The sequence below is a fragment of the Durotheca rogersii genome (assembly GCF_024521655.1).
Source record: "Durotheca rogersii strain YMJ 92031201 chromosome Unknown GGS23scaffold_1, whole genome shotgun sequence".
Lineage (NCBI taxonomy): Eukaryota > Fungi > Ascomycota > Sordariomycetes > Xylariales > Xylariaceae > Durotheca > Durotheca rogersii.
This window is the reverse complement of record NW_026251232.1, coordinates 3,162,922-3,182,355: the sequence shown is the minus strand read 5'-3', so window position 1 is coordinate 3,182,355 and position 19,434 is coordinate 3,162,922. Positions and strand designations below refer to the sequence as shown.

The 19,434-nt window shown below is 58.7% G+C and overlaps 7 protein-coding genes across 7 annotated transcripts; 3 read left to right on the top strand and 4 right to left on the bottom strand.

The window, feature by feature from the left end:
* The first annotated feature begins 934 nt into the window (after positions 1–934).
* GGS23DRAFT_44223 (GPN-loop GTPase) lies at positions 935–2,870 on the top strand. Its single transcript, XM_051513942.1, has 2 exons — positions 935–1,137; positions 1,250–2,870. Exons 1-2 carry the CDS (start codon positions 1,090–1,092, stop codon positions 2,132–2,134), a joined length of 933 nt encoding a protein of 310 aa, XP_051377382.1. The 5' UTR covers positions 935–1,089; the 3' UTR covers positions 2,135–2,870.
* Positions 2,871–3,263: 393 nt separating this feature from the next.
* On the bottom strand, positions 3,264–4,016 carry GGS23DRAFT_592430 (uncharacterized protein; the record flags this gene model as incomplete). Its single annotated transcript, XM_051517878.1, has 2 exons — positions 3,264–3,808; positions 3,977–4,016. The coding sequence occupies 2 exons, from the start codon at positions 4,014–4,016 to the stop codon at positions 3,264–3,266; spliced, it is 585 nt and encodes a 194-aa protein (XP_051377381.1).
* Positions 4,017–5,731: 1,715 nt separating this feature from the next.
* Positions 5,732–6,319, bottom strand: GGS23DRAFT_592429 (uncharacterized protein; the record flags this gene model as incomplete). Its single annotated transcript, XM_051517877.1, has 1 exon — positions 5,732–6,319. One exon carries the CDS (start codon positions 6,317–6,319, stop codon positions 5,732–5,734), a length of 588 nt encoding a protein of 195 aa, XP_051377380.1.
* A 296-nt stretch (positions 6,320–6,615) lies between these two features.
* Positions 6,616–8,348, bottom strand: GGS23DRAFT_609359 (Arp2/3 complex; the record flags this gene model as incomplete). The annotated part of the gene is made up of 6 exons (XM_051520265.1): positions 6,616–7,148; positions 7,219–7,267; positions 7,324–7,424; positions 7,480–7,899; positions 7,958–8,199; positions 8,287–8,348. 6 exons carry the CDS (start codon positions 8,346–8,348, stop codon positions 7,066–7,068), a joined length of 957 nt encoding a protein of 318 aa, XP_051377379.1. The 3' UTR covers positions 6,616–7,065.
* Positions 8,349–8,695: 347 nt separating this feature from the next.
* GGS23DRAFT_44098 (WD40 repeat-like protein) lies at positions 8,696–12,133 on the top strand. Its single transcript, XM_051513938.1, has 2 exons — positions 8,696–8,771; positions 8,862–12,133. The coding sequence occupies exons 1-2, from the start codon at positions 8,755–8,757 to the stop codon at positions 11,758–11,760; spliced, it is 2,916 nt and encodes a 971-aa protein (XP_051377378.1). The 5' UTR covers positions 8,696–8,754; the 3' UTR covers positions 11,761–12,133.
* A 485-nt stretch (positions 12,134–12,618) lies between these two features.
* On the top strand, positions 12,619–14,981 carry GGS23DRAFT_44090 (phosphotransferase enzyme family protein). The gene is made up of 3 exons (XM_051513937.1): positions 12,619–13,288; positions 13,492–14,444; positions 14,685–14,981. The coding sequence occupies exons 1-3, from the start codon at positions 13,190–13,192 to the stop codon at positions 14,710–14,712; spliced, it is 1,080 nt and encodes a 359-aa protein (XP_051377377.1). The 5' UTR covers positions 12,619–13,189; the 3' UTR covers positions 14,713–14,981.
* Positions 14,982–16,026: 1,045 nt separating this feature from the next.
* GGS23DRAFT_44059 (uncharacterized protein) lies at positions 16,027–18,894 on the bottom strand. The gene is made up of 5 exons (XM_051513936.1): positions 17,798–18,894; positions 17,371–17,709; positions 16,979–17,315; positions 16,671–16,923; positions 16,027–16,537 (listed from the first exon to the last, which is right to left on the bottom strand). The coding sequence occupies exons 1-5, from the start codon at positions 18,513–18,515 to the stop codon at positions 16,211–16,213; spliced, it is 1,974 nt and encodes a 657-aa protein (XP_051377376.1). The 5' UTR covers positions 18,516–18,894; the 3' UTR covers positions 16,027–16,210.
* Between the last annotated feature and the right edge of the window lie 540 nt (positions 18,895–19,434).

Genomic DNA, 19,434 nt, shown 5'->3' with positions numbered 1-19,434 from the left:
CGGTTGCCCCTCTCAGGAACGTGCATTAGGCGTGCGAAGCGACAGTCGACTTTCGGCATCTGATTTTCCTCTCCTCTCGCGAATAGACAGCGCCCGGCCGATAGCAGGCTGGCCAACGAGTCCGCTGCAAATCGTTCCATGCCTACATGATAGGTGTCTAATACACCCTGTACGCACGGCGCTCTTTTTTTTTCTGGGTCCGTCCGATCAACTAGACCTTCTCTTCTCTGAGCTCTTCTATCTATCCTCCCTATGCCCATATCTGTCTCTTTCCCGGATTTCCCTACCCGCCTCTCGTGCTGCTCGAGAGGCGAGAGGTCCGTAACCGGCGGCCCGTCCACGATCAGACTGGTCTGGATTCTGCCACCACACATGTAGGGGTGCTGCTCTGTACGCGCATAAATGGGTAGCGTTGTAGCACATGGGGCCAACGAGCCACTACTAGGCCTACGTCTATTGCCTACCTAGGCAAAAGAAATACATCGGAGAAGACGGACAGGTAAGAGATAGATTAGGTATCTATTCGCGCATACATCATCTATCTGTCCGTGTAGGGAGAGAAAGGGGAGGGTTGGCTGGCATATCACCCCGCTAGTTGCACATCATAGTTAGTGGCATGAAGCACGTCGACTAAAGCGGGGCTTACGAGATAACTTGGCCAGCCACGAGCCCCACTTTGGACCCTTCGATGTTTCTCCCACAACCCCCTCTCCCTGCTGCCGCCCCCGTCCATCCATTCAACCCCTCCACCAGGAGAAAGCGGCCAAGAAAAAAACAGAGACATCCTCGATTCATTCATCTCCGAGAGCACCGAGTCTCGCAGAAGCCATCCCTGCCCGTCTGCCAACTACATACGAACTGCCCCGAACCCGAACCCGAAGCTGCGAGGCTTACCTAGCTTCCCCTGTCCCACCCCGTCAGCAGCTGGCCCGATCCAGCTAGCTAGCTAGTCGCTGTCGTCCCTATTGACGTGGAAAAGAAGAAGAAAAAAAAGCTTGGTGGTAGTAATTAAGAGGGAGCCGTGTCGCCGTCCCTTTCCCGGCCGACCTACCTACCTTACCTACCTACCTACCCGATCTCCCTACAACCATGAGCAAGTTCGGCGTGATGGTGATGGGCCCTGCAGGGGCGGGCAAGGTATGCGGACACGCCCCCGGCAGCATCTGAAGCCTCCTCCTTCTTTCTGGGGCAGCTCCCTCGCTAACCGCGCCCGGCCCTTCTTCCCCCCGCCTCCCCCCACCCTTTCCAGTCCACTTTCTGCGCCGCCTTGATCACGCACCTGCAGCTGAACCGGCGGTCGTGCTTCTACGTGAACCTGGACCCGGCCGCGGAGCGGTTCGAGCACGCGCCGGACCTGGACATCCGGGACCTGGTGTCGCTGGCGGACGTGATGGAGGAGCTGGGGCTCGGCCCCAACGGCGGGCTGGTGTACTGCTTCGAGTTCCTGCTGGAGAACCTGGACTTCCTCGCGGACGCGCTCGAGCCGCTCACCGAGGAGTACCTCGTGCTCTTCGACATGCCGGGCCAGATCGAGCTGTACACGCACGTGCCGGTGCTGCCCGCGCTCGTCCGCTTCCTCACCCGCGCCGGCGCCCTCGACCTGCGCCTCTGCGCCGCCTACCTCCTCGAGGCCACCTTCCTCGTCGACCGCCCCAAGTTCTTCGCCGGCACCCTCGGCGCCATGAGCGCCATGGTCATGCTCGAGGTGCCGCACCTCAACATCCTCTCCAAGATGGACCTCGTCCGCGACCAGGTCCGCCGCCGCGACCTCAGGCGCTTCCTCACCCCCGACCCGGACCTCCTCGACGACGACCCGGCCGAGGTCGCCCGCCGCCTCACCCAGGAGGACGCCGACGTCCGGGACGACGCCGACGCCGACGCTGCCGCCGCCGCCGACCCCGCCGCCCGCGACGCCGTCATGCGCGGCGCCAGCTTCCGCCGCCTCAACCGCGCCGTCGCCCGCCTCATCGAGAGCTTCGGCATGGTCAGCTACCTCAAGCTCGACGTCCAGGACGAGGACAGCGTCGCCGGCATCCTCAGCTACATCGACGACTGCATCCAGTACCACGAGGCCCAGGAGCCCCGCGAGCTCAAGGACAACGAGTTCGACGACGACGACGAGATGGACGGCTGAGCCGGGTCGCGTGGGCTGTCTCCGCCACGCCGAGAGAGCCAGGGGGCGAAGGGGAGAGGCGGCGTATAGAGAGAGAGGGGGAGAGCATCGGATGGTTGGTTGGTTGGCTGTCCGCGGAGTCTTGTTCTCTTTGTAAATCCCCGATTCCGGGGGGCGGAGTATAATAGGGTTGCGTTCCACGAGAGAATTGAAGGGGTAAAGGAAAGGGATACACCTATAGAATGTAGGCCGTGTACGGACGGATGGCGAGGAAAGGGGCATTTGGTTGTGTATACTCACATAGCGACGGCGTTTACATGCATACGTGCTTATTAGTTCAGGAGAGAACATGGAGAGGGGCATGTATAACCCCTTCAGGAGTGGGCATCGAGATAGGGGAGGAGGGACGGCGACCTCGGGGGTAGTCCTGTCTCGCCTCTCCTTTTACTGAATCGCATTTTGATGACACGAGGCCTAGGCACCAGTCACAACATGCACGATGTCGACGGGAGGCTGCTCCAGTTTCCGTCTTTGTGTGGTGGAATTGGATCGGTGTTCGTGCCATGGCTATCCCCTATCATCAGCTTGGCCGCGCGCCCCCCCCTCCTCCCCCCCTTCTCCCGCGGTAGACGGCGGGGAGGCAGCTCTTGTTTTTGGTTCTTCTCTCCATCATCAATTCGTGACCCTCCCTGTAACCCTTGCCTAACCTGCTGTACTCCCTAGACGTGACGTGACGCGACATGGAAACCCTACAGACGCGAGAGACAAGAAGAACAACCCGAGAAAATTATGTCCCGACGCGGAAAAAAAAAACCAAAAAAAGGGACAGGATACGCAGTACGGTTGACCCTTAAACCCCCGGATTGCTTCATAAGCAATTCGTCACTTGCCTTCCGCTTATTTTCCCCATACCCGCACACCCGCTCGCACAAGGGAAGATAACCAGTCCTCTCTGCTCACCAGATCTTCTCTCTCTGTCTGTCTCCGTCTCTCTCTCTCTCTCTATCGGTTCCAGACCCTTTCTTACCCTTCATCTATCCAACCCACTCTCGCTCGCCCCCCTCCCTGTGCTAAGCCAGCCTAGCCAGGTAGCTAGCCAGCCAGCCAGCCGGTCGCGACCCTCGACCGCGCCACCTCGGGTTGGCCCCTTTCACCAGCCGCCGCGGCCGGCCCTCGTGTACCCGGCGGCGGCGCCAGCGCCCTGGCCGTAGCCGGCGGCGCTCGTAGCACCGGCGGCGGCGGAGCGGCGGGTCTGGGCGTCGAAGCGCTGGTACTCGGACCACCAGATGTCGCGGACGAGGGCGGCGTAGCCGGCGAGGCGGCCGACGAGGACGGCGAGGTCGCGGGCGGTGGCCTCGGGGCCGCGGCGCCAGACGACGGCGACGAGGGCGGCGAGCAGAGCCCAGGCGGCGGCGCGGAAGGCAAGGCGGGCGGCGAGCAGGGCGGCGCGGTGGATCCACGACACGATCTGCAGCGCCAGCACGAACACGGCGAGCAGGAAGGCGAGGACGACGAGGTCGGGCGAGTCGTGCAGGGCGCGCACGGCGCGGGCGAGCAGCGGCGAGAGCAGCGGCGAGAGCGACGCCGCCACCGTGTGGGTGAGCTTCGAGGTCTGCTCCCAGAGCGAGGGCAGGATGAGCTGCGGGTGCTGGATGTGGTCCCGCACGAGGGTCAGAGCCTGTGGGGGGAGGATGCCTGCGAGCGAGGGAAGAGAGGGGTTCGTGGTTAGCAAGTGGGCACGGGTACGGTGGTTGGCTGGTGGGTGGGACGGGATGGGTGGATGGATGGATGGATGGAAATGGGTAACGGGACAGAAGGTGGTGGTGGTGATGGTTAGGGCACAGATAATTCTAGGCCACGTACCTTCCAAGGCGTCAACTATCCAAATGTCTCCTCTATCCATGGTTGTGTGTGTAGTTTGGGTATTGGGCCGTATCAACGACACTCGAGAGGTGCGCTCAGGCGTGCCTGGTTGGGCGTAGGTAGCGGTCTCGAGTAACAAGCTCGTGTGACAACACGTCTGCTCGTGTGCTTGCTCGTTCGCTCGCGTCACGTTGGCGGGAAGGGGTGTTTGCTGCCGCGGCGAGAGGCTGGATGCCGGAGAATGGATGGGATGGACGTGGGAGATGGACAGATGGCTCGAACTTTGATGCAACTGTCACGGGACAGAGGGCGGGACGGGGCGAGCGACGAGACGAGAAGGGTCCAGTCGGTGATAGCGGTACACCCCAGGTCAGCACCGGGTCATTTGTTGTCTGGGAAACTATCGGCAATTTAAGGACCAGAAGAGGGACAGGTTGAGGGGTTTGGCTCCGACGGTAGGTGGGATGATGGAGAGAAGAGGAGCCAGGAAGCGGTGCTGGGTTGGTGATAACAGTGGTGTTGTGGTGTTTGGGTCGCGATGGTGGGAGCGGCGGTAGCAGGGGGAGTGGCGTGTGCGTTTCTCTCTCTTTCTTTCTCTCTCTCTCTCTGTCTCTGTCTCCTGCGTATGTGTCTCCTCCCTGGTCTGGTCTCGCTTGGTCTCTGCTTGCTCTTCTTCCAGGCCCCCCCGGTCGGTGTCTGCGTCGCTGGGTCGCTGCGGGATTCCGGTGGCTTTGGTAGTTTCTATCTGTCGACGCCGTCGCTCGATTTCCACGCGGTCTGCTGGGTAGATAATGGCGGTGATGACGATAAATGGATCGCCAGGGAGGCCGTCACAAGCAGGGTCAGGCAGGCAAGCGGAGCCACAGTGGCGCCTGGCCGGGCTGATTGGCTCGTGCTCCAGCCGACTTGACCCAGCGCGAGCCAACTTGAGCCAACTTGAACCATCTTCGGGCACCCAGCACGTGCGTGGTCCGTGCGCAGAGGCGGTCAGTGGCTGGCCTCAGGGCCGAACCTGCCCACATGTGATACGTGGACGCCGGACGGCTGCCGCGATGGGGTCGCCTTGCTGGGCCCTGGCGCACCTTCCAACTCCAGCCGCCTTGACACGCATCCTCTCTTCTTTGAATTCCATGGCATTTTTATTTTATTTTATTTTTCTTCTAACTATCCCTTATTTCGTCTCTATTTTTGTTTTACTCTCTCTGCTCCCTTTTTTTCTTCCATTTTATTTCCATTTTTTAATTTCCATCCCATCAAGAGAAATGAATTGTGCGCTTCTGCCCACGCAACCCTGATCCATCTATGCATGCAATGGGCCGTGGTTGCGGACTTATTCCACTCATTGTTCGTCCCTCATCTCTCTCCTCATCCTGCACAACCTACTTACTCCCCACTTACACACTTATTCCATTCACTCTCATACAAATACAGTTAGGTATAGCCATAAAGGGGAACAGAATTATATGCACATTTTCCCGCGCCTTCAGAGGCGTGGAGCACACCAACTCGTGATATGGGCCAATAGTCTATGTATGTCCTCTAATCGTTATGATGTCCTCCTCCCTTTCCCCCAAGTCAGTCAACAAACTCAGGAAACCCCTCTCTACCCCATCCCATCCACGTAAACTACGCAGCGGCTTGGGCCTTACCAAGCGATAGGCGTATGTGCTAGGGAGGGGCGGGGGCTTCTGTGTGTGAAAAAAAAAAGAGGGATCCGAAGAGGAATAGAGAAAGCTCACCTTGCCGTTTTATCCATCATCTGAGGTAATCCGAGAACATCATGAGATGCGCGTAGGGCTCCATCCGCTTCTTGCGCAGGAATTCCGCGACCGGATCCACGCTCGCGCCCGAATCCGTGCCCGAGCCCGCGTCCGGGGCCGAACCCGGGGCCGAGTCTCGGTCGGGGCGCTTACCGTTCACACCCACGGCTCGCTTCCCCTTTCCTCCCTCCTTGTTTCTCTCTTCCTTCGTGCCGTTTGTGCCGTTTGCTGCCTCTTCTCCCTTCCCCTCTCCGTTCGTCTTCTTCGCCCCCTCGCTCTCCGCCTCGCCTCCCCCCTCGACCTGCGCTACGCACCCGTCGTACAGGCGCTCGAGCTGCCCGCGCAGCTCGAGCATGTGGTGGCGCACGACCTCGAACTTGCGGTCGGTCGCGGCCTTGCGCTCGGCGCACGCCACGCACGCTCGCGGCACCCGCACGCTCATCAGCGCGTGCGTCGTCGCCGCCTCGCACGGCTCCGCCCGCTGCCCCGACTCGAACTCCTGCTGCGCCGTGCACGCTTGCACCCGCGACGTGCCCACCTGCGAGTGGTTGCACGCGAACACCGTTCGCCCGTACTGGCACATCTTGCACTCTTGAGCTGGGGACAACGGCGGGCGGGCCGGGCTGGCTATGCTCTCTTTATGTATATGCGTATATGTATGTGCGTATGTATGTATATGGTATGTGCGCGGGCGAGCGGGCGGGCGCGTGGGTATCGCGAGGTTGAGACTGACGGTGGGGCGGGTGAGGTAGGTTGGTGCCAACTAGACGTAGACCGTAACTACGCTCGCGACGAGGACGATGACGACTTAGAGGATGTAGCACCCGCGGCGAGATCCCTCTCGGACTGCTTATAGTGTTCTGCGGAGGGCGTACCAACAAAACAAATAAGACAATAGGGGTCAGGGGGGGTCAACCTACCGGGAGAATTTGACCTCGCTGCGTGAGGGCGAAGGTGTCTATGTTTGGAATATTAAATATGGGGACCTACGTATGAGTCTCCAGAGCGGTGTGTATATTCTGAATAATTACACATGTACGGCCCATCGACGGGGTTGTTTATAAGCTCGTATTCCTTTGACGTCGTAAGCTGGCAGTCGATGGCTTTGTTGCCCTTGTCTATGTTGAAGTTGTTGCGGGTTGAGCAATGCGATTGTATCCTTCAGTTCACAACATATTGTTTCACCTTATATAGGCTGCAGGCATTGAAGCCAAAAAAAAAATCTTCCATTTGGCATGGCATTGTCTGTCGGCATTGCACATGTGGGGGTATGAGGTTACGCATTGTCGCCGTGTTGCGTGAAGAAAAAAGCTGTAAGAAGCACCCATCCTAGGATCCTTGGACCTTGAATGTCCTTCCGCTTGCTGTCTTCCTCTCTTTCTCCTCATTCTCTGGCCGGGCCCTTCGGAGCACTAAAAGCAGTGGTAAGTGCGAGCTCCGTGAGGGACGTGTAGTAGGATTGAACTAGGAATGCAATCTTACCTTGGAGGAAATCTGCTGTCCTCCGCCTCATACGGGAGTGAATATATGCCTAAGTACCTCGAGTTAGTATAAGTAGGAGGTTGGTTTCAGTTGCTCCGCCCGTACCTTAGACGCCTTAATGTGGTAATGGAAGTAGTCGCGGAAGGTCTGGATGTGAGAGATGACATCTGGCATCCGCTGGGGGGTCAAATGTCGCGGGAACAGAACTTCGAGGAGTCAGCAATCGTTTCCCTCGCAGATCCTGGGTGTCGCTTCGCGTACCGAAGGTGACATATCCGACGTCCCCGCCAGAGGCCTGTACGCCGGGAACGCCCTGCAATTCCAGCGGTGGCTCGTTCATGAACAAGACCTGAGGCGCATTCTGGATCGCTCTCCTTCGCGCATCGACGAACTCTTGGATGAAGACCTTCCCGAACACCCTGTCCGTCTCCTCGCGGAAGATGGTGCTGAAGATGACGGTCACGCGGTCGTGGCTCGCCTTCACGTAGATAGCCTCCTCGTCGCGGTAGTGAATAGCCATCACCTCACCGCCTTCTCGGACGCCCTGGGGCGCTTCCTCCGACGTGTACTTCGAAGCGGCCTCCTTCAGCTTGTAATGCTCGGAATAGGCATGCTCGAACGGCGCCGCCATGGCATTGCGCTTCAGCAACGAGATCTTGTTGACCAGTTCGTCTCGTGCCTCTAGATTCTCCGTCAACATCGCACACGCACCCCGGCGCAACCCTGCGGGAATTCTTACCCTTTTCAGCTGGTAGATTCTCGAGGTCGACCAGGACTGAGAAATCGTAGCCGGTCTCGGCGGCTACCACATAAGGGCCATACTCGCGTTGGAGCACCTGCTCAGCGCCATACTTAACGAGATCTTTGAAGCATCGGATCTGGATGGAAACTAGGATCTGGGTCTTGGACTCGGGGGTGGATATGTGGAAGATGACGCCGTCGAAGTCGGAAACGGTCTGGTCGATGGAGGCGGGAGGAGCTCTAGGGGGTTATGCTGTTAGACCTGCAGATGCTCTCCCTTCTACGTCTGTCTTTGTGTGGTGGGCGGTTGCAGGCAACCGGACTCACCCGGAGAATCTCTCGGCCAGTACAGATTGTATCAGGACGTTCTGGTAGTCGAGAAGCAGCATGGTGGGCAGAGGCGACTGGCCGGGTTGACTAGAAGAGCGCGGTTACGTACGACGCCGGAGTTGGGGCTGTTGAGGATGTTGGAATAAATGGATGTATTGGGTATAGATGGAAAGCCGTCCGGCCCGTACTGGTCATGGTGTTGATGTTCCTTGGTGAGTTGCATCTGGTGGGGCTGATGCAGTTACGTAGCTTCGCTAGAACAAAGGGGTTCCTCCAGGTCTGTGCACACCTACTTCTGATAACATTTCTTATCAGCTGTTATCACAAGCTTATCCTGTTATCGATAATAAGACCCGATAAGAAATTCCCATTGGCAAAAAAAAACCCCTACTTTTGTATGCGAGACCTGGCATTGTCCCAGCTGCATACGGGTATTGAGACCTCAAGTTCAGGCCGGTCGCAACCATGGTCAAGTCCTACCTGTGAGTGAAGATTTCCAGATATATATCAAAAAATGCATTATATACAGATAGATATGTACATACCATACTAATCTCGAAATTCTACCCTAGAAAATACGAGTACTCGAAATCATTTGGCCTCGTAACGTCTAGCACCTCCAATATCCTCTGGACCTCCCAGACCCGCTCCAGCACTGGCGCCGGCCAGGCAGTCGTTGCCGCCAATGAAGAGCTGCTGTGTTGGGATATCAAGACGGGCGATATAGTCGAACGATGGAGGGACGAGAAATCTTCGGCCCAAGTCACCGCTATTGCCCGGAGTAAGGTGAACGATGACCTGTTCGCCGCCGGCTACGAAGATGGAAGTGTCCGACTTTGGCGGAGCAAGGACCCGAGCCCGTTCGTTACCTTTAATGGGCACCGCTCTGCCATCACCGTCCTGGCGTTCGACCGATCCGGCGTGCGGCTCGCGAGCGGCTCGAGAGACACGAACGTCATCATATGGGATCTGGTAGCCGAGGTCGGCCAATTCAAGCTGCGCGGGCACAAGGACCAAATCACCGGTCTACAATTTGTAGAACCCCAGGAGGAGGTCACGGAGGAGGACGGTGCTCAGGCGATGGTGCTCGATGGCCTAAACGATTCGTCGGCCGAGGGGTTCCTGTTGACTACGGGGAAGGATGCGCTGGTTAAGCTCTGGGACTTGGGATCAAGGCACTGTATCGAAACCCATATAGCGCAGACGAATGGCGAATGTTGGGCGTTAGGGCTCTCCCCGGATTATAGCGGATGCATCACGGCGGGAAATGCCGGCGAACTCAAAGTTTGGTCCCTAGATACGATCTCGCTAGCCGCGTCAAGGCGACAGGTTGACATATCCGGCGACAGGAAATATCTACAAGACCGGGGGACATTATTCCGGCATGGGAAGGATAGAACTACCGAGATCATCTTTCACCCCCGCCGTGACTACTTCGCCGTGCACGGGTCAGAGAAGTCCGTCGAGATATGGAGGATACGCAGCGCGGCGGAAATAAAAAAGAGCATGGCGAGGAAGAAAAGGAGGAGACGAGAAAAACTATCCCAGAAGAAAGACGGCGACAAAAGCGGCGAGATCCCGCCAGACGAGGAGGATGACCAGGAAGAGGACGTTAACAAGGCAGAAATAACCGACGCCTTCACCCAACATTTAATCGTCCGGACAGGTGGGAAGGTGAGATCGGTCGACTGGGCAGATATCCGGGGCGGGAAGAAGCTTCAGCTGCTGGTCGCCACGACAAATAATCTACTAGAAATGTTCAACATGCCTCTCAAGGAGAGGAGCGGAAGGTCGAAGCAGGACGGCGTCCCTGACTACGAAAGATCGCTGTCGATAGAAATTCCCGGCCATCGGGCGGATGTCCGGTCGCTAGCCTTGAGTTCTGACGACAAGTGGCTCGCTTCGGCATCTAACGGAAGCCTCAAGATCTGGTCCATGCTGACGCAAAAGTGTGGCAAAACCTTGGAGTGCGGGTATGCCCTGTGCTGCGCGTTCTTGCCCGGCGACAAGCTTGTAGTCGTTGGGACAAAGAGCGGCGAGATCGAGCTATTCGAGGTAGCGACGGGCGCTCTGCTCGACACCGTCAGCGCGCACGAGGGCGCGGTATGGTCTTTGCAGGTTCATCCGGACGGCCGGTCCATAGTATCAGGGAGCGCGGACAAGTCAGCCAAATTCTGGAAGGTCCAAGTCGTTCAGGAGCCAGTTCTCGGAACCACTCGGACGACGCCGCGCTTAAAGCTGACGCATGCGCGGACGTTGAAAGTCTCGGACGACATTCTGAGTCTGAAGTTTTCCCCCGATGCGAAGCTCCTAGCCGTGGCCCTGCTGGACAGCACGGTCAAGGTGTTTTTCGTAGACTCGCTCAAATTATACCTCAACCTCTACGGCCATAAATTGCCCGCGCTCGATATGGACATCTCGTACGACAGCAAGTTGATCGCCACATGCTCAGCGGACAAGACGGTCAGGATATGGGGACTCGACTTCGGCGACTGCCACAAAGCGCTGCTGGCGCATCAAGATAGCATCCTCCAAGTCAAATTCCTACCGAACAACCGAGAAGGGAACGGCCACCACTTCTTTAGCGCTAGCAAGGACCGGACAATCAAGTACTGGGACGGCGACAAATTCGAGCAGATACAGCGGCTCAACGGCCATCACGGGGAAATCTGGGCACTGGCGATCAGCCGAAGCAGCGAGCCCCCCTTCATCGTCAGCGCTAGTCACGACAAGAGCATCCGGGTGTGGGAAGAGACGGACGAGCAGATATTCCTCGAGGAAGAGAGGGAGAAGGAGATCGAGGAGCTGTACGAGAGCACGCTGATGCAGTCAGTAGAGCAGGAGGAGGATGTCGAGGGCGAAGACGGGGAGATTGGGGCAGCAACCAAGCAAACATCGGAAACGCTGAATTACGGCGAACGGATCGCGGAAGCACTCGAGTTGGGGATGGCGGACCTGCACGTGGTGAAAGATTGGGAAGAAGCGAAGGCGGCGAACCCGGGCCTGGCGCCGCCGCAGCGCGACCCGATGTTCATGGCGCACGGGGGGATCAGCGCGGAGGAATACGTGATGAAGGTGCTGGAGCGGCCGGCGGCAGCGGCGCTCAACGACGCGCTGCTGGTGCTGCCGTTCACGTCGGTGCCGGCGTTGTTCACGTTCGTGCAGCGGTTCGCGGCGCGGTCGCTGAACGTGCCGCTGACGTGCCGGGTGCTGTTCTTCATGCTGCGGACGCACCACCGGCAGATCGTGGGCAGCCGGAGGATGCGGGCGATGCTCGAGGACATCCGGGTGAGCTTGCGAGAGACGCTGCGGCGGCGCAAGGACGAGATGGGGTACAACATGGCGGCGCTCCGGATCGCGGACCTCCAGATCCGCGACCGGGGCGTCAGCGAGTACGTCGACGACGGCTGGGACGACGACGCCTCGGGCGCGCAGAAGGAGAGGAAGAGGGCGTTCGTGCACGTGTCGTAGCGAGGAGAAGATTACCTACCAAGGTGCGTACGTAGGCAGGTTAGGTTAAGACGGGGATACGCGCATGTAGGAACGGTGTCGGAATATACACATAGGTACTGCTAGGAAAGACGTTCACAGACCAGCCGGCCCGACCAGGTACGTACCTGTAGCCTCAGGGGTCACCTCCTTTAGGTAAGGTAGGAGGTAGGTACATGGTGTTACCAGGTGTCGATTACATAAGGTGTTCTTTCGCTACGGACTAGGGATGGGATCGGATCGGATCACTCTCGGACGACGCAGAGACTACCTAAGGCAATATCCCGCCTCGTGCCGGCCTCCTTCTCGCTGGGAGGTACCAGGTACTGACCAAACCACCCTACGTCCCTACGTCCCTGGGTCTTCACGTCTCTACCTACCTATGTCTCTACACGTCTGTCCACATTTGTATATGATCGTAAGTTATATCAGGTAGGTATACTGCACTGTACATAGGTACACAGACTGCTTACCCCTCCCCCGCAATAGTCTGTCGGTGCAGACGGGGGGAGCTCGCCGTCGGCCAATGAGGAGCGAGCCAGCTGCCGATCCGACCCGCCGGCGCTGCTGCTTGTTTCTATTTTACCTAGGTACCTCGGCATCCCCAGACTTGACGTAGCAGCGGCCGATGCAGCGACGCGGGAGGTACCTGAGACACCCGGTCCCTACTTGCCTGCGCGGCTTACATCTGAATGTGTACCTTCGGTAACTCGCTCGCCTGTACTGACCGTCTATACTTAGGTCGGTAGGTACCTAACCACCCGCCTAAGCACCTACAAATACCACCTAGCCTAGCCCGCCTCCTAGGTAGAGGTACCTGCCCAGCCTTTTAATAGGTACCTCCTAACCTAGGTACCTAAATAGCCTACCCAGGACGTATATATGCAGTTCGTCGAGGCCGCCCTGCCGATCCGTCTTCCCTTATTGCTTCACCTCTGTTCTTCTTCCGTGACGGCGTTCGTCGCATAATATAGCAACCTACGAACAAACAAACGAAGCGACGAACGAGGGGACAGGCCAGATTGGTGGCTGGCTGATCTGCTCCGATAGGTTCGTTCCGTGTCTCTGCCCGGCCACCGGGCCTTCGTTTTCTTCCTCCTCCCTCCTCCCCTCCTCCCAACCCGCTTCCCTTTCCTATCTATCCGTCTTCGTTCGCTTGCCGGTATCGCCCCGTGATTCGCCCTTAGCCATCTCCCTCGGTCGGTCCCTGTCGACCATATCTGCCTATGACGTCGTCTATACTTGCTTACCCATCTACGACGCGCGCCGCGGTGCAGAACTTAGAAGCGCCTACCATACGCCCAGTTAACTCGGTCGGCCTGCACGGACGAATTACCCCCCCTAATCGCGAACCTCTCCTACCATAAAGTCTACCGGAAACGAGGCGGACGCGTACACGCACTCGGCGGCCATGGCAGGCAAAGTAAGGCATCCGATCGACACCGCGGCGCTCGAGCGCTACATCACCGAGAATGTGCCCGAGATCAAGCTCCCGCTGGACATCAAGCAGGTGAGTTGACCCAGAGACGGCCTCCTCGACCTGCCCACCGATCAGACAAGCCCACCCCCGCCGCCGCAACGTGCCCGGCCGCGGCCAATGGCATCCCCTGCCTACACAAATACCTTCCGGCCACCGGTCACGCGTTAAAAACATGCCTACATGCATACACACACATACGCCCACGCCGTGCTGACACGACACCGCTCCTCTAGTTCGGCTTTGGACAGTCCAATCCGACGTACCAGTTGACTTCGACCGTGGATGGGTCGCGCTACGTGCTGCGGAAGAAGCCGGCGGGCGCGCTGCTCTCGCAGGCGGCGCACAAGGTCGAGCGCGAGTACCGCGTGATCCGCGCGCTCGGGCAGCACAACGAGCAGCTCGCTCCGCCGCGGCGCCGCCACCGCGTCCCCGTGCCCCGCGCGCTCTGCCTGTGCGAGGACTCGGCCGTCCTCGGCACCCCCTTCTACGTCATGACCTTCGTCGGCGGCCGCATCTTCGAGGACCCGGCCATGCCCGACGCCCGCGGCGCCGCCGAGCGCACGCTGCTCTGGAAGGCCGCCGTCGAGGCTCTGGCCGCCCTCCACAGCGTCGACCCGGCCGCCGTCGGCCTCGAGTCCTTCGGCGGCGGCGGCGGCAAGAAGAACAATGCGCAAGGCGGCGGCGGTAGCCGCGCCAGCTTCTACGAGCGCCAGCTCGCGACCTGGACGCAGATCTGCGAGGCGCAGGCGCAGACGCGCGACGCCGAGACGGGCGCGGCGGTGGGCCCGATCCCGCACATGGCGGAGCTGCTCGCCTTCTTCGGCGACGCGTCGCGGCGGCCGCGGGACCGCGCCGCGCTGATCCACGGCGACTACAAGATCGACAACCTCATCTTCACCGCCGCCGCGGACGGACAAGACCCCGCCGTCGCCGCCATCCTCGACTGGGAGATGAGCACCATCGGCCACCCGCTCAGCGACCTCGCCAACCTCATGTACCCCTTCTTCAGCGCCGAGCTATCCTCCTCGTCCGCTTCCTCCACCTCCGCCTCGCCCTCCTCGTCCGCCCCCTCCGTCTCGATATCCAACCCGGCCTTCCTCGCCTCGTCGCGGGCCGCCCTCGGGATCCCGGAGCCCGCGACCCTGCTGTCCTGGTACGTGGCGGCGGCCACCTCGGCCTCCTCCTCGTCGGCCGCCGCCGCCGCCGCCGCCTGGTCCCCGACGCCGGCCGAGGTCGCGTGGGCCGCCGCCTTCGGCACCTTCCGGCTCGCCGCCATCTGCCAGGGCATCGCGGCGCGCGTCGCGCGGCGCCAGGCCTCGAGCGCCGACGCGCGCGCCCACGCCGCCTCCTTCCCCGCCCTCGGCGCCTTCGCCTGGCGCCTCGTCGGCGACGCGCGCCGCGAGCTGGACCGCGAGCGCGCCGGCGGCGGCCGCGGCGCGCCGGCCAAGCTGTAAGGGGTGGACGCAAGGGCGGGATGCTCGTACATCTCGACGTCCGTTTGCGCGCATGTCATATACATACATGAGTGCGCCCGCCCGCCTCCCCACAAGGTCGGATCCGAAAGACTATTGTGTACTTACCTACCTATCTATCTACTCACCTACGGAATTCTTGTCGGCATAGGATCTGCACACACACACATATATATACAGCCCTACATTTCGCCCCTACCTGCCCCGTCAGCGAAGAAGGTGGGAGGAGGGGAGGGAAAGCGACTTCAAGGTGGCGACGCTGTCGAATGTCTGGTTTTTTATTTTTTTTTATTTTTTTGGTTTTACCCTCTCTAATCTCCTTCCAGGGGGCAGGAAAGGGAGGAAGTGCCCGAAACAGAGAGAGAGAGAGAGAGAGAGAGACAGAGGGAGAGAGGAACTAGCACGTGTGCGGGTACCAGTTTAGTAAATCAGAATGGCTTTTACCTCGGGTAATAACTAAGGTTCGTATTCCTACTTACCTAGAGGAGGTACCTTATCCAGGAGAAGTAGGTACCTAGAATTAGTGGCTTGGTGTCAGCCTGTATTGTATAATCCATGCACTCATACTCGCCGCCTTTCGTCGACTTAACTCAAACCTGGAATTAGTACGAGAGTTAAAGCTACCGGGCCCAGGTTCTTTTCTTTTCCTCTTTCTCTTTGTAGAGAGAGATGAGAGAACTTCGGCTTACCTATCTCGAGTCCTGTTGCGCAAGACGAAGACGCCCACATTCTACGACTTGCAGATGTACTAGTAGGCTTGATAATGGCCGATTCCGCACGTGACAAGTCCTCAAAACTTGCTTGAGGCGACGGAACCGCCGCGTCGGGGCACAACCCTCTCGACACTCTGCATAGTCCAGCATAATAGCGCTTGATTGTGGTATCTACTTGCCTATGTTATCGCGGAGTAACCGAGCGCTAAAAGCGACTGCGGCGAGATCATATGCTTCTGCAAACTCTTTGCCTCGAGACCGATCCGGTCCATCCCTGGCAAGCCGAACGAGCCCACCTCACAGACCCAATAACCACCTGTCTCCCCTCGGATAGTGAGATATAAATTGAGACACGACTTGAATTGGCCGTAGACAAATCAAAACAAGTACGTGTCGTCATGTTGCCACCCTAACTACCCCTAGGGTAAAACTCCTTGAACGCCCAACATAGATGGTACTGAGTTGAGAAAGAAAAAAAAGAGAAGCCCGCCAAACCCGCCCTAGCAAGATCCTCGAACCAGCCCCATTGAGTCGAGCCAAACCAGATGCCGTGCGTATGAAAATCAAACGCGATGCAGATTTCTATGCGGATTAGTTTTCGTGAGACGTCGCATGCACAAGAAAAGGAGAAATGTCAACCCCGAACCCATACCCGGTAGCTTCACTCCGTGTTGCCTACTGCTATCGGGAACGAATGCCTGTGTCTGCCACTGGTAGTGCTGCCGTCTTCAGTTAAATAGCCCGCGTCTTCCCGCCGAATGGTATCCCTACAACTGTTGGTGGGCGCCTGTCCCGCCGAGCATGTTGTCGTCCGAGTTGTTCATATACACTTCTGGACCTCCGAATGTGGGTGACAAGGGCGGGGGGTAATGCGACCGCATATGCGGCAACGTGGCATACTCCTCGACACCGCCACCGGACGTGATGTTCAACGGGTTCAGGTAAGGTTCGGGCGGCGCACCTATCTGTGGCTGGAACGGGAAAGGGGTGATGCTACCGTCGAAAGCCGGCCGCGCCGCCGCATTGGACGAAGACATGGAATGGCGATGACCATGCGAGTGGCCCGCGTTCTGTCTACCAAGCCAGGGGTACGGCTACGACAAACAAACCGTCAGCGAATGTTTTTGTCACTTATATTCGGCTTCAACCGACAGGGAGAGAGAGAGAAAGGGGGGGAGGGGGATTGTTCTAGTGAGGTAAGGGAGTAAGGTAATCGGGGGAACCGACCTGAGATTGAGGCGTGTTATTCGTCGGAGACTGCGTGAAATGCGGCCGAGTGGGTGGGAGTCCTCGTAAGCTACTATGACGAGCGCGGGTCCTCCGACGCATCTCGGTGGCCTCGCTCGCGCCGAACGAGTGCGGGGAGTGGCGCTCGCCTGTGTGGCCGTACCAAGCTCGCGAGTTGTACGCCGATGCGCCATCTCCTCTCCTACCCGCTACTGTAGGGTCTCCCAATCCGTAGTCCAGATCTGTGAAGGCGCTGCATCGCTAGTTAGCACTAACTACCATCCTATATCATGTTGCGAATTCATTACCTCGATGCCAGAGTCGTAATGCCAGCGACCATGCCAGGAGATCGATTCGACGAGTCTACGTCACCTCGCTCGCGGTCCCGGGAGTGACGCATATGCATGTGCGTCATCTGGTTCGCGTGGCGGAGGAAACGGTGGATGGCCTGAGAATTCATCCCTAGCGGATACTGCGGCTCTGAGGGGACCTTATCCCGGCAATATGGGCAACTATCCGACTCTTCGAACCACTTCTTGATACAGTGGTCCCCAAAGACGTGCTTGCACTTAGGTAAACGTAGTGGGGACTCATTCACTCCCTCGGGGGTCTCGACTCCAAAGTCATTGTAACAGATGACACAGGCTAACATCCGGATCAGCTTGGGAAACCTCAGGCTTACTTGGCGTTGTATACTCACTTCGCTCATTCTCCGGCAGGTCCGCGATGTTGACGCTCTCGAGAGAGGTGATAGCTTTTCGTGAGGCCACCCGCTTCCCCGACGCAGCACCCCTGATGATCTGGTGAGCCCTGACCCGATCTTCCCCCATGGGAGTTCCGGCTCCGGATACGGCAGCCTCTAAAAAGGATATCGCGACGGCGTCGGCGTCCGAGTCCTCGTCGCTCGATAGATCAGACCCGGGCGGCGACGCCCGCGCAGGACCTCGACTAATCTGGCTCCTCCGGCGCGTCTCGGAAGCGGTGCCTTGGCTTTCCGCTTGGCTACCTACGGCCAGTCGACGAGGGGGAGAAGACGACGCTAGCGCGTGATTCACATCAGCAGCACGTCCTACCTTCCCAAGGGATCTATATATATATATATATAGATTGCGACGGACACAACTTACCGGAGTGGGAACCTCTGGGTTGACCAGTTCTGCTAGTGGAAGAAGACAGGACCACTTCCGCGGGTGGGAGGGATGTCGAAGGGGTGCTATTCTGGCGAACAAAAGGAGGGGGGCTCTGCCGGCCAGGGTGCTGAGCCGGACGAGCGGTTGACATGAATGTCGGTGCCTGTAGATTGTGAGTCGCAGTCTGAGGCGGGCCCTGAGGTGGCATAGGATTCAAAGGCGGCAGCGTGCTATTCCTCGAGACGTGAGGCCCTGGCCCCACTCCGTTCCCGGATCCAGCCTGAGGCTGAGGTTGACTAGGCACTGAGAAATTCCCGTGACTATGCTGAATGGGAGCCGTGCCTCCGATTCTCTGCAGGCTCAACATCGGTGTTCTATACCGGTAATTGTAATGGCTCGACCCGCCCAACGCAGGGGTGTATAAGGATTGGCTGAATTGACCCGTGTGGGGAGGGAGGGGACCGGGTGGCTGAAAAGTGTCAGGTAGCCATCGACCATGAGGCAAAGACGGCGGGGCCTCCCAAAAGCCGTGGGCATTGCCGTGGACGGGGTCATAGTGAAAGGATGGGCGAGGCGCCGAATGCTGATTACGCTCGGCGGCAGCACGCAAGGCCGGGCAAGCCGAGCGGGCGCCATGATCGACGTTCGGCGAAGACGAGGCCGTGCCAGCATGGTCAGGATGGTGCATGACGAACTCCATTGCTGAGGGATCCATGCTCTTTGTGCTCGGTATGGCTCTTCTTTGCTCCGGAGAGTGGCGGCTTTGGTCTGCCAGCCGTCACTCTCGCTCTTGATCTCGCGACGATTGCTGGCGTATGGCCGACTGAGCGTGGCGCTATACCGTAGACGCCGAGGTATGGTAGGGGAGGGGCGGGCGAGATAGCTCGACAAATCACAGTGAATTGGACGACCGCGGTAGATCGGACTCGGCGCGCGGAGGTGGCCGCGATCGCGGTAATACCCGTAGAATAATCGAGGCCTCTAATTATCCTCCTTCTCGTAATCATTCGTTGACCGTGCGGCGCAAGGGAGGAAAGGGGAGCACGGCGGGTATGGCCTGAGGTATCCCCGTTGGGAGGGGGGAATGTGGGCGTGGGTGTGGGCTCGGACAGCTGGGTTTCCCGCCAAGGAGTTAATCGGCGATAGTGATATCGTTGCTGCGGGAAGGCGAATGGATCGATACTCGATCTCCGCGTGATGCCTCGTCAGATTCGCTTCTCCGCCCGCTACCTTACTGCTGAACTACTGAACGAATAAGCATGTATCATGAGGAGAGGCTCTAGGTATTTTGAGGGGATTAAAATAGGGAAATGCTTCGGGAGTGGAGAGGGGAGGTAGGGTGGACTCTAAGATATGTATCGGGATCCGATGCCAGGGTAGGCCGTGGCTGGGCTAGGCCGCAAAAGGCGCCGGAAAGCGAGGGAAGACGGCGGGCGAACATGGGAAAGATGAGAAGACCGTGGAGGAAGGCGAGTTGCGGACGGGAAAGACAGGCCGAAAGATTGAGCAGGTAGAGGGAGAGGAGGCGCCAACGCAGGTCCAGGTCGTCAAAGTCACACTCTCTTCTCTCTCTTTTTTTCTCCTCCCTCGTTCTCCCAAACTTTCTCCCTATCCTCTCCCTCTCCCCCTCTACT

Excerpts from the sequence above, each read along its gene's own strand:
- GGS23DRAFT_44059 (XM_051513936.1), bottom strand. The coding sequence starts at position 18,515 with ATGGATCCCTCAGCAATGGAGTTCGTCATGCACCATCCTGACCATGCT. Across the intron at positions 16,924-16,978 it reads ATTACGACTCTGGCATCGAG|CGCCTTCACAGATCTGGACT; the intron begins GTAATGAATTCG and ends CTAGCGATGCAG. Across the intron at positions 16,538-16,670 it reads ATAACACGCCTCAATCTCAG|CCGTACCCCTGGCTTGGTAG; the intron begins GTCGGTTCCCCC and ends TGTTTGTCGTAG.
- GGS23DRAFT_44090 (XM_051513937.1), top strand. The coding sequence starts at position 13,190 with ATGGCAGGCAAAGTAAGGCATCCGATCGACACCGCGGCGCTCGAGCGC. Across the intron at positions 13,289-13,491 it reads TCCCGCTGGACATCAAGCAG|TTCGGCTTTGGACAGTCCAA; the intron begins GTGAGTTGACCC and ends CCGCTCCTCTAG. Across the intron at positions 14,445-14,684 it reads GCCACCTCGGCCTCCTCCTC|CGGCCGCGGCGCGCCGGCCA; the intron begins GTCGGCCGCCGC and ends GCGCGCCGGCGG.
- GGS23DRAFT_44223 (XM_051513942.1), top strand. The coding sequence starts at position 1,090 with ATGAGCAAGTTCGGCGTGATGGTGATGGGCCCTGCAGGGGCGGGCAAG. Across the intron at positions 1,138-1,249 it reads GCCCTGCAGGGGCGGGCAAG|TCCACTTTCTGCGCCGCCTT; the intron begins GTATGCGGACAC and ends CACCCTTTCCAG.